Source organism: Rana temporaria, chromosome 1 (assembly GCF_905171775.1).
Source record: "Rana temporaria chromosome 1, aRanTem1.1, whole genome shotgun sequence".
In the NCBI taxonomy this organism is placed as follows: domain Eukaryota; kingdom Metazoa; phylum Chordata; class Amphibia; order Anura; family Ranidae; genus Rana; species Rana temporaria.
The window spans coordinates 230,757,972-230,770,994 of NC_053489.1; the positions used below are offsets into that span (position 1 = coordinate 230,757,972).

Genomic DNA, 13,023 nt, shown 5'->3' on the forward strand with positions numbered 1-13,023 from the left:
TTTGCCATGTGGTGCCATGTTGAACTTCCAGTGACCAGTTTGAGAGAGTGAGAGCGCGAACACCAAATTTAACACACCTGCTCCCCATTCACACTTGAGACCTTGTAACACAGAGTCACATGACACCAGAGAGGGAAAATGGTTGATTGGACATTTTCACTTAGGGGTGTACTCACTTTTGTTGCCAGTGGTTTAGACTTTAATGGCCGCGTTGAGTTATTTTGAGGGGACAGCAAATTCACATTGTTATACAAGCTGTACATTTACTACCTTACATTGAAGCAAAGTGTAATTTCTTCAGTGTTGTCACATGAAGAGATATAATATTTACAAAAATGTGAGGGGTGCATTCACTTTTGTGAGATACTGAACGTACATACACTATATTACCAAAAGTTTGGGACGCCTGTCTTTGCACACACATGAACTCTTACCACTTGCTTACTGGGCACTTTTCAGCTTTCAGCGCTGTTGCACTTTGAATGACAATTGCGCAGTCATGCTACACTGTACCCATATGAAATTTTTATAATTTTTTTCACACAAATAGAGATTTCGTTTAGTGGTATTAAATCACTACTGTTCCCCCCCCCCCTTAAACAAAAAGACCGAAAAGTAAAAAAATAAAAGAAAAAACCTTTCATAATTTCATATAACATTTTTCAGGCATGTAAATTTTCTCCTTCATTGATGAGGCTGCACTCCTGGGCACTGATAGGTGGCAAAGATGAGACTGTACTGATAGATGGCACTGATGGGCAGCACTAATAGGTGGCACTACTTAGCAGTACTGGTGGGCACTGGTAGGTGGCACTGCTTAGCATCTGATCAAGGGCGAATACTGCAGTGCAAAATGTAAGTACATTGTTTCCCTGGAAGCCCAGATTCTGAATCTAGAGAAGCAACTGTCAGCACTGAGAAGACCCTCCATACTAAAGGAGAGCTGGAAACATACCCGGCAGATGCCAGCACAGTGGTGGGTGGAGACAAAGAGGTGCGGGCAGATGGGTGAAAGTTAGGAAGGTTAGACGGGAAAGTGCCAGGGAGGCCAATCCTGGGCTGGAACATCCCAATAAGTACGCTCCATTAAGTGACATTGGTGAAACCAGTCAGGGACCAGCTCTGCTGGAGCTGGGGGACTCCCCTAGTCGCCAGGGGAAGAACACCTCTAGTGAGAGTGGGGGGGGCGAAGGAAAGATTCTGGTGGTAGGGGACTCACTTCTTAGAAGGACAGAGAGGGCAATCTGTGACAAAGACCTGAAGCGCCAAACTGTATGCTGGGGTGCTCGGGTTAGGCACATCACAGATCTGGTGGACAGATTACTGGGAGGGGAAGACCCGGCTGTCATGGTGCACATTGGCACCAATGACAAAGTCAGAGGCAGATGGAGTGTCGTAAAGAACGATTTTAGGGACTCAGGAGCTAAATTGAGGAAAAGGACCTCCAAGGTAGTATTCTGGTAAATACTACCGGAACCTTGATCCACATCAGAAAGGCAGAGCATATGCCAGATGTTAGTATTGGGGGCATTAGTGGTCAGTGGACTAGAGCACATAAACCAGAGGTAAGTATAGCAACAAGTCCCATTTGCAATCTCAGAACACCCAATAAGAGGACAGTATGCGACCGGTCTAAACTACGCGACATGTTCACCAATGCCAGGAGCCTGGCGGACAAGATGGGAGAACCAGAGATACTGTTGTACGAGGAGGATTTAGATTGTGGGCATTTCAGAGACTTGGATCAACAGCTCTCATGATTGGTTGGCAACCATTCAAGGGTATTTCCTTTATCGCAGGGATAGAGAGGGTAAAGAGGGGGGGGGGGAGGGGGTATGCCTGTATATCAAGAATAATGTACAAGTGAATGTGAGAGATGACATCACTAAGGGAGCTAGGGAGGAGATGGAATCCTTATGGGTAGAGCTCCAAAGGGATGAAACTAAGGGGAAAATAATACTGGGAGTATGCTATAGGCCCCCTAACCTGGAGGGAGGAGGGGGAGACGGACCTCCTAGCACAATTTGGACTAGCAGCAAGGATGGCAAGTTAATCATAATGGGGGATTTTAATAATCCAGACAGACTGGGCGGAAGGAACCGTGCATTCGTCTAAGGCTTGCCAGTTCCTAAATGTCTTGCAGGACAATTTCATGGGTCAGATGGTAGGCGCACCAACTAGAAACAAAGCTTTACAAGACCTACTGATTACCAACAATACAGACCTGATCACAGAAGTGGAAATTAGGGGCAATTTAGGATCATAGGTCAATTTGCTAGTATAAATCACACAAATAGGAAACATAAGGGAAATACAAAAACATTGAATTTCGAAGCAAACTTCCCCAAACTACGAACCTTGCTAGAAGATATAAATTGGGATAAAATCTTAGGAACAATGACAGCAAATATTAGATACATTTATAAAGTGTAAGAGGTAGAAGAGGGGTGGGTGGGGGGGGAGTGTTGGGGGGAGGCGGGCGGGAGAGAAGGGGTACCTCTGGATGGAGAATCCAGAAGTAAAAAGGATATAAAAGAAGTAAGAGGGTGTATGGAATTTATTTATGTAAAATGTATATTTTTGAATGTGTGTATTCTTGACAAAATAAAATAAAGAAAAAAAAATCTTAGGAACAAAAAAAAAAACAGGAGAGATGGGTTTGCTTTAGGAGCATATTAAATAAGGACATAAGACAGTGCATCCCATTAGGAAATACTTTTTAAAAAGCGAACAAAAATCCTGGATGGCTTAACTCCAATGTAAAAATGCATATAAATGCAAAGGAGAAGGCCTCCAAAAAATACAAGGCTGAGGGACCATCATCAGCATTCAGACTTTACAAAGAATGAAACAAAAAAATGTAAGAGTGCAATTAGGGTGGCTAAGATAGAACACGAAAGACACATAGCGGAAGAGAGCATAAACAATCCAAGAAATTATTTAGGTATATAAACAGTAACAGGGGAGGACAGACCATATTGGCCCCATAAAAAATGGGGAAGGATGGGGAGATGGTGAAGGTATTGAATTTATTCTTCTCCTCAGTCTTCATGAGGGAATCAGGGGGCTTCAGTAACCAAAACTGCAGTGTTTATCCTCATGACACATGACAGGAAGCACCCTCATGGCTAACAGAGGACAGAATTAGAAATAGACTTGGAAAACTTAACATTAATAAGTCACTGGGAAATGATGGCTTGCAGCCGAGGGTCCTTGGGGAACTCAGTCAATTAATTGATAGACCATTGTTCCTAATTTTTACTGACAGTCTACTGACTGGAATGGTACCAGCTGATTGGAGAAAAGCCAATGTAGCTCCAATATTTAAAAAAGGACCAAAATACATACCTGGGAATTACAGACCAGTTAGCCTAACATCAATCGTATGCAAGCTCTTGGAAGGGATAAGGCACTATATACAAGATTTTAGTAATGAAAACGGTATCATTAGCAGTAATTGGCATGGATTCATGAAGAATCGTTCTTGCCAAACCAATCTATTAACATTCTATGAGGAGGCGAGCTGCCATCTAGATAAAGGCGGGCCCATAGATGTGGTGTATCTGGATTTTGCAAAAGCATTTGACACAGTTCCCCATAAACGTTTACTGTACAAAGTAAGGTCCATTGGCATGGACCATAGGGTGAGTACATTTATTGAAAACTGGCTACAAGAGTTCAGAGGGATGTGATAAATGGGGAGTACTCAATCTCAGAATGGTCAGACCTGGAAAGTGGGATCCCCCAGGTCTCTGTGCTGGAACCAATCCTATTTAATTTGTTCATAAACGACAGGGAAGATGGGGTAAACAGTTTAATCTCTGTATTTACAGAAAATACTACGCTAAGCAGGGCAATAACTTCTCCGCAATATGTGGAAACCTTGCAAGAAGATCTGAACAAATTAATGGTGTGGGCAACAACATGGCAAATAAGGTTTAATGTGGAACATTTTAAAAGAACGCATTTGGGTGGAAAAAATATGAAATTGTTTCCTATTGTGTTTTTTTTTTTCACATTCTTACTCACACTTTTAAACATTTTTTCAGATCAGTGTGGTTGAGACATGCCAACATCACACACAACAAATATGGACTGTGTCATGGCGATGTGGCCTGTCATTTGGCTGTCTCCTCGGTCTGGATGGGGTTTCAGCCCCAGGCCAGACATTTTGTCTGAGGCCTCCACGTCTCCCTTGGAATAAGCTGGGCATAGTTTTGGAGCTGACTTGTGAGTATCAGACCCCCTGCACCCTACAAGTTTTTTCTCCCTTTTCAAGGGCATCATTTATTAACATATAATTTCTGTTTATGTTTATTTATAGCTTATCTTTGCATCAAACTCCAGATGAATGGTTGAGAGCCATGAAACAGAGTTTTTAGACAAGTTTGGCTCTTGAATCACCTCCATGATGTATTGGCTCACGTTTGCCTTTTATGTATAAATATTATATGGAGTACGGTCATTCATGTGTATGTGTATTTCTGCATTTTTATATTTCAGCTCTTTTGCATATGGTTTTGTTATTTATAGAGATCATGTATTTCCAGATTATTTAATGTTCAAATATGATTAATAAATTATAAATATACTTTATGCATCATCTGACATCCCTCATTTACAAGACCCACTACTGTATTTCTCTTTTCTGTACATATATTTCTGCTTCCTTATAAAACATTGTCCCTGAGCTCCTGAAGCTGTCCATTTCCCCCCCTCACTTTGGAAGGAGCAGTGCTTGTTCACGTGCACTGCTCTATGCACACCACAAATCCCATTGTCTATAGACCTTCTCAGGAGTGAGCAAAAATTGGAATCTGGAGATTTGGGGGGGGGGGGATGAAAAAGAATACCGTGTTTCCCCAAAAATAAGCCTGGGTCTTATATTAATTTTGGCAACAAAAGACACAGTAGGGCTTATTTTCGGGGTAGGTCTTACCATGTAATGTGATGTCTTCTCTCCGCCACTCTCTCCCTGCCCGTCAGGACTCCCCAGTGTGAAGCGAGTTAAAATGCTTGTAAAATCCTATAATCCACTCTATTACAGTATTATATAATGTACAATGTGTGTGTACTTCTGTAATATAACTGTGCCAAATACCTTTGTTATAGCGCTGCTCTGCGCTTCTGTGACCCGCCTGAGCTCTCTTCCCCGCAATTATATTACAGAAACACACACATTATACATTATAAACTACTATAATAGAGTAGATTATAGGATTTTAAAAGCATTTTAAACTAGGGCTTATTTTCGGGGTAGGGTTTATATTGCAGCCTTCCTGGAAAATAACACTAGGTCTTATTTTCGGGGTAGGTCTTATTTTCGGGGAAACAGGGTAGAAGGTACTTTTTTAAATAAAAACATACATAATTGGAATTTTTTTTAACCAAAATTTAGTGTGATTTTAATTTTAAATATTTCTCCTTTGCCCCTGGGTTGACAGGACTTCTATTATTTATATGGATCAATACCATTTAAAGGGTTAGTTACCAATATGGAGCATTGGAAAATCATAAGAGGAGATGCGCAGTGGCAGCTCTTAATGACCTTGACGATTCTCTTGGTCTTGTAGTGCCTCAAGCAATGCATAATTATAGAATTTATTCTGAACCAAGTAAGAGTATATTTATGAATTTAAATAAAAATATGCATGTAGAAATGCAAATACAATTGAGTCTCTTATTTGTTACATTGTTGAAGCAGAGCATTGTCCTCTAGCCGACATGAAAGCTTGTTGCCCTTAAGCTACAACGTCATCCGTATTTATTTATACATATTTAGTAGCAAGGTGGTTTTTGTGTATTAACCCCACTGCTCCGACAACAGCTACTAAACGAAACACTATCCAGGGACTTTTAGCAGAGCTGGCAGCCAACTGGTTTCGAGAAAAGTCAAGATCAGATGTCCTTTCTCCATGGCAACAGATCGCAAAAGCACATGTAATCTCTATGGCCTGCTTCACGTGTTCTACACCAAAGGCTGCAATGTAATAGCAAGTGCGAGGAAAGCCCGCTGCTATACTGCGTTGCCTGGTAACCATGGGATTTCCCAGACACAGGCTGCTATTAATCTCATTGTACACAAGTACAGCACAGGCACACTGTAGGTTGTCATACACAACTAAATAAATTTTTCTTTGTTCCAAATGAAGCAAGCAAGACCAACCCACTATACCTGCACATTATATTACACCTGAGGAAAAAGGAGCACTATGTAGCTCTTGGTATGCATGAGTTATTGCGTTCATCTTTTAGCTACGAAAATAAAATCGACTGATGCTATAACAAGACATGCTTATATGACGTGATAAAAGCCATGACCTTTCCCTCATCGGCTACACAGTCCTATTTTTTGTGTCATGCTCTATTTCCTTTAAATGCTGCTTAGGAGCAACATGCACAGTTTATATCTTCAAAAATGTACATGAAAACGGCATTAAAGTGTTATCCTAGGAGCATTGGTGTGTGCAGCCTATTGCATTAAGGTGTGCACCCCAGAGCACAAACAAATCCGTGTAAATCAGCAGAGCAGTGGAGTGTCAGAGTAGAGATTGGTGTCAGTATGGCAGTGGACAGAGTCGTTTATCTTATTTTATTTAAAAAAAAAAATATTATTATTTTTTACAATTTTATTTATTATTATTTTTATATTTTTTATAAAAACAATTCAATTTATTTAGGAGCCCCATTGGGAGGCTTTGGTGAAATGTCAAGGGTCCAAAAAAAAAAAACCCCTGATGTCTCACTTTTAAGACAGAGAAAGGGACTGAGGACATAGATTCCCCCAGTCCCTTTCTCTGCAGACTCAGCTGCACTGGAGAGTGAACGAATGGGAAGTGCTCTGTGCTGAGCGGCTTCCTGTTTATTCACAAACTGAAGCATAGTAAAAACATAATTTACTATGCTCAGTTAAGAATGAACACAGAAGCAATCGGTACAGATCATGCGCGGTGTTCATTTAGAAAAGGAAGGGGCTGGTAAATAAAATATATTTACTGGCTCCTTCCCCTGCACTTCATCCTGAAACATCTCCCTGAAGCGGCGCTTTTGAAGGCATTATACACCGCTCCTACAGCACCTCAAAGATGCAGCTAGCAGGATTTTTTTTTATCCTGCCCTCTGGATTTCACATTGGAGTGAAAGAGGCGGCTCTTTCAGGGTGCTTTGCAGGCGATATGTTTAGTGCTATAGCGCCTCAATGTAAAAGTAGCCTAAAGCATATAAAATCACATGCAATGTCTGACATCGCAGAAGTGTGAACCGGCACCAAAATGTTCTAAAACTGCACCCATAACTAAATAATCATGGCGGCTTTGGCCAATGACATCACTTTTGCATGCACAGTTAATTCTGCATTCACGACACACTGACATAGTTGCAGAGAGCATTGTGCTGTAATGGGGGCTCCTGTGCTCAAGTGTGAGTGACATCATCATGACCTAGCCAATCAAGCAGCAGAAAAGCACAAACCCGGAAGATCAGGCAAACCCGAAAGAACCGGGAGCGGTGACAGCGCAACGCTGGAGGGCTTTGTTTCACAGGTACGTCTGTCATAATGTGCTAGCACGTGGTGCATAACACCACATTATGGCATTACCACCTAGGGCCTGTTTTTTAAAAAAAAAAACGTGCATGGAGAGAAACATGGAGGCCGCCATTGCAGATCTCCTTCTGAAAATGCTAGCTGCCAGGCTTCAATACATTTTGAGACATTACATGGGCTTCAGCTTGTATAACAGCAGTGTGAACAACAAGCATTGATAAAGCATTTACAGAGCTTTCAGCAAGCTTTTAAAGTACCATTCAACTACAGTTTGTAAATGTTGTACACAGATCCTAATGGGAGTGCTGATTGCCACTTTAAACAAGCTGCTAGCACTTCTTGAACTTGTTGAAAACCTGCTAAAGTCTGCTGGCAGCTTGCTTAGAGGGGCAATCAGCACTCTCATTAGGATCTGTCTGTGTACAACATTTACAAACTGAGTTGAATGGTAAATTTAAAGCTTCAACAAAGCTTGCTGAAAGCTTTGCAAATGCTTTGTCAAAGCTTGCTGTTCACACAGCTCCTACACAAGCTGAAGCCAGTGTGAAACAGTCTGTAATGTCTCAAAATGTATTGAAGCCAGTGTGTGACAGTCTAACCTTAAAACAAGCACATATTAGTTCAGACTTCCTTCTCGTTTAACTGGCTCATTACTCCTCTTTGCCAATCCCTCCACTGGCTTCCGTTCACCCAACAAATTAAATTCTAAATACTAACAACTTACAAAGCCATCCACAACTCAGCCCCCAGTTACATCACTAACCTAGTCTCAAAATACCAACTGTATCATTCTCTTTGTTTCTTCCACAACCTCCTGCTCTCTAGCCCCCTTGTTACCACCTCTAATTTCCTGAGCATCTTACATCCTAAGGTATTCCCTACCCCAATCAGTCCGACTGTTACCTACTCTGCCTAAAATTATCCCTAAAAAACAATATCTTCAGAGAAGCCTATCCTGTCCCTACCTATTAAGTGTCATTTTATTTCCTCCATCAGCTCATCCCACTCAGTTATTACATATTGCATTACCTGACCCTCCCTACCATGTTTCCCCGAAAATAAGACCTACCCTAAAAATATGCCCTACTGTTTTTCGGGGCTGCAATATAAGCCCTATCCCGAAAATAAGCCTGCATTGTATTATATAATGTAAACTGTGTATGTTAGTTCGCTAAAGTGCCACTCTGCACTCCTTTTCTGCCACCAGTCAGCAGGGGATAAGACCCGGGCTTATTTTCAGGGAAACACGGTATTAGATTGTACGCTCTAATTAGCAGGGCCAGTTGATTTCTCCTGTATTGAACTGTATTGTACCTGTACGGTCTGCCTTCACGTTGTAAAGCGCTGCACAAATATATAAATCCTGTATAATAATAATTACTCCTGGTTTAGACAGTAATAACGATAAATTCCTGGGAAATCGTTAAATACACAAACAAAATACATATATATATATTGACTGTCACAGGATTAGTATTTTCATAATTCCAGCAGGAATATTTACACAGCCCTGTCAGAGAGCAATGTCAGGCTGGTAAACTCCTGCAGTCCTATCTCCTGCAGTGAAGGAGTAGCAGAACATGAAGAAGTCACCTCTCTACTCTATCTTGTTGTTCACTATACAGTAAAACCTTGGTTTGCGAGCATAATTTGTTCCAGAAACATGCTTGTAATCCAAAGCACTTGTATATCAAAGCATTTTTTTTACAGGGTATAAAAGAGAAGAGAGGCGAAGTGTAGCAATAAGTTGCTAAATGTTGTACTTTCATTAAATGTAACCATATTGCTACACTTAGAGGTTCCTCTCTTCTTTTTTATACTCGGTTGTGGCATGACACTACTCTTATATCAAGACATCGCTTGTATATCAAGGCAACATTTATTAAAAACTTGTGTTTGTCTTGCAAAACGCTCTCAAACCAAGGTTTTACTGTATATGCAAGCAGTCTCCACCACACTATCCTATTCTGAGATTGAGTGCTGCTGTGTAGGAAATGACCGGACACCAACAGCAAAACAAATTTAGAGTCTTAGACTAGTTGCATTTAAAGATTCACGATCAGTAATGACTGTCCTTGTATTTCTCTACACACAGGTCTATTAGCGTATGGCCACACAGTAAATTACATCTCTAAATAGCTACCGGAATGTTAATTGGGATAAACATATGGCAGACCAAACACAATATATTCTCAGTTTTAATATGATAACTACTGTGACATCAGTGCAATAACGTATCAATGCATGAGGGCTTCTGATTATTCCACTAAGGACATTCAGATTCGGGACACTAATAATTACACATGACATGTTTACCTATTGTATAACGCATGTCAGAAAGGTTCTCCAGAGAGCACTTGCTTATCTCTGCTTAATCAGCAGAGAAGAAGAACAACTGCCAAGCAATATTCCAACTCTGAAGTTTCAGCAGTCAGCACTTAACTACGGTACAGCTTTGTGCATCATCATGGTTACACATAAAACGGCTTTGGAGCCCTTTGGATTGTTTGACTGGTTATGCCCATGTAAGGGTAATTTTAGGTCACTGCATTAAAGAAAAAAAAAAAAAAAAGACGACCAGTTACCTCCTCATAAAACTTGAGCTGTGGAACCCCTTCATCAATGTCACTTGTGCAAAATTCTTTGAATAGCAAGAAACCTGTAAAGAAGACAAACTTATGTTAATAGTACAGCAATAATATTTTTCAGACTGCATCACAAATTGAGCTTCAGCAAAAAAAAAAACATTTCAGAAGTTGCTTTTTGACAAACCTACACTTTAACGGTTTTTCCAATCAACGGTGGCAACCAATATTGCTGCTCTTAGAAGGACACTATAGAATTGGAACTATACACTCAAAGCAGTAAAAACTATGCTAAATATGTTGTCATTTCTGGGCTGTTCCATAAGACTGTGCAGAAATGAGTTGGTTATATAGCATTATACAATGTGCAGTAACACATAGCAAAAGCATCTATTATCTGAGATGACTACAATAAAAACAATATAGTGCGTATTGGATTTGTATAGTGGGATTAACAGCCCAACAGCTAGCAATTAACAGCTCGGATTAACAGCGGAGAAAAAATAAATAAAAGCATGTTTTCTAAAAAAAAAAAAAAAAGAAAACAAAAAAAAAAAAGAAAAGAAACCAGAGCAACATTAGTACCAAAACTGATGGGAGGAAAATTTCAAGGAAACCACAAGCCAGCAGCACAAGGGGCTCAGTCCCTTGCACTGCTTTTTGTTTTTTTTATTTTGACTACACTTATGCCACGTACACATGATCCGAAAATCGGACGACAGATCGTCCGACTTTTTTCGTTTACTAATCGCAAGAAGAAATTGAATAGGTTACTAAAGTAAAAAAAAAAATTACGACAGAAAAAATAAAAAAAAATCGGAAGTGATGTCATGTGTTATAATGTATTTGTGTTGTATTTTCGGACGACAACTGTACTTACTAAAACGAAAATCGTACGATTTTGTATCGTACAAGGAAAACTCACCACTAAAAATTCACCCCACTGACTGGAATAAAGGAAAGTGAACCACAAACAGAAAAAAAATCACAGTAAATAAACACTACTGAGGAACCTTCGGAATGCAACAAACTACAGAAGAAAGGGAAGGACTCCACTGTCAAGTATCAACCCTTAAAGGTAGTTTGCAGGTCACAGAGTCATGCAAACACTTTCTTGTTACTATAGCAGGTAGCCACCTAGCAGAAGTTTGCAGGAGTAAAGTACCACACCAGAAGCCTGCTCTGATACATTTTGCAGTGACCGACTCCAAGTGCCGATTCATACAGGGGCGGTTTAAAAGTTGTCCGCCTCTGAAGCCACCTCGTACATCGCAACTTCAACGCGGCATGCAAAATTACTTCTGTATAGAAGTCAAAGCAAGCCGCTCCGAAGTCGCTCCAAAGTAGTACAGGAACCTTTGAGTCGATCCTATTAGAATGGTTCCATTGCGATGTCGCCTGACAAGTCACCCCTGTGTGAACCGGCACTAAAGACCAAATTAATATTTCAAAAATGTATTGTGATACTTCTCTTAGGCCCCTTTCACATTGGCCCCTTTCACAAACGTTTGTCCGTTTATTACAAGTCCGTTTACGGACTTGTAATGCATCCCTATGGGATCGCGTCCGTTAGCGGATGGAGCACCCGCTAACGTCCGCAACCATCCACGTCTGTCAGGATCCGGTTTTTCGGATGGAGGAAAACCCTATTTTTCTTCCGTCTGGCGGAATGGATCGGATGAAGACGGACAGACGGTCCGTCTTCATCCGATTCCCCATAGGGGAGAGCAGAGGAAGGACAGGGCAGTCTCTGCACATTACGGATGATGCCCGCTGAGCAGACGGACACACACGGAGCGGACACAAAAACGGTCCGCTCCGTGTGAAAGAGGCCTAAGAGAATCCAATCTCTGATTTTATTTAGTTGCTCGAAAAGTTGAGAAATAATAAAAAAGCTATGTGAAGCCTAACGCCTCTACTTTGTCCATACATGCAGTTAAATGCTTCTTAGGTTCCTTACAACAGATTATCTCCACATTTCCAACCAACCTTGTCAGCTAGCCAGGCTGCCCATGATTCTGAGTCAAAACATATACAGGGCTGGGCACACCTACCAACGCTTTAGTGACAGGGCTCAGGCATTGTGGGGAAGCAGGGTAAGTGTTGTATTATTTCCAGTACCAGGAAGTACTGGCCATTTTTCTAGACTCCGACAGTGAATTGGACTACTACAGGAGTGCAGGAAGTCTTGTAAAGGCTCCATAATTTCCTTAAAGTGCCACTAAACCCACTTCATAAAAAACTATCAATAAACACTGTATTACATGCTGTTTACACTCACTCATCACTATGAGATTTATTTTCTGCATTCTGCAAAAAAAATGGTTGATTCTGCTGTTCTCTATCTCCTCCTTCTGCCCATGTCCCCAATGCAGCTAGGGATTGCGCAGAGTAGTGTTGGCAGCTGTGCACATGCTCAGTTGTTAGTGGGATTCTATGCTAAGCATTTCCTTCCCATCACATCTGAGCAGCCCATGTGACTACAGAGTCATACATGCGGGTGTATACACAGTGGTAAATGACTCCCTCCTTCATGTCCACTAACCAGCTAAACACAATGGGGTCATGATATTTCATTTAGATTGATGGAGACTTCACCTCCCTCTTATTTGCTGACACAAGCTAGAGGGGGCTCGACACAGCCTATGACTGGCAGAAATCCACCTACATTGTGTTATTGTCCAAAAAAAATAAAGATTTGATTTCCAATAAAAAAGTGTATGAAAATTTAAAACAGTTTATTACTATTAATTATTTATTTTTCTCTCTGTATTCCAAAGTCATGTGACAGCTGTATATTGATTGGAAAAAGTGGGATTTTTGTACTCACCGTAAAATCAATTTCTCTGAGTTCATGGACGGACACAGCAGCCTTTGACCTTAGGGTTATATCCG

General features: G+C 40.8%; 1 protein-coding gene across 2 annotated transcripts in view; it reads right to left on the minus strand.

Moving 5' to 3' along the window:
- The window catches only part of GRK3 (G protein-coupled receptor kinase 3), a 403,808-nt gene that overhangs the window by 135,826 nt on the left and 254,959 nt on the right, over positions 1–13,023 (minus strand). For both annotated transcript variants that reach the window (XM_040351350.1, XM_040351342.1), the window contains exon 3: positions 10,129–10,202. In XM_040351350.1, the coding sequence (XP_040207284.1) occupies positions 10,129–10,202 (74 nt within the window). The remainder of the gene's footprint in view (positions 1–10,128; positions 10,203–13,023) is intronic.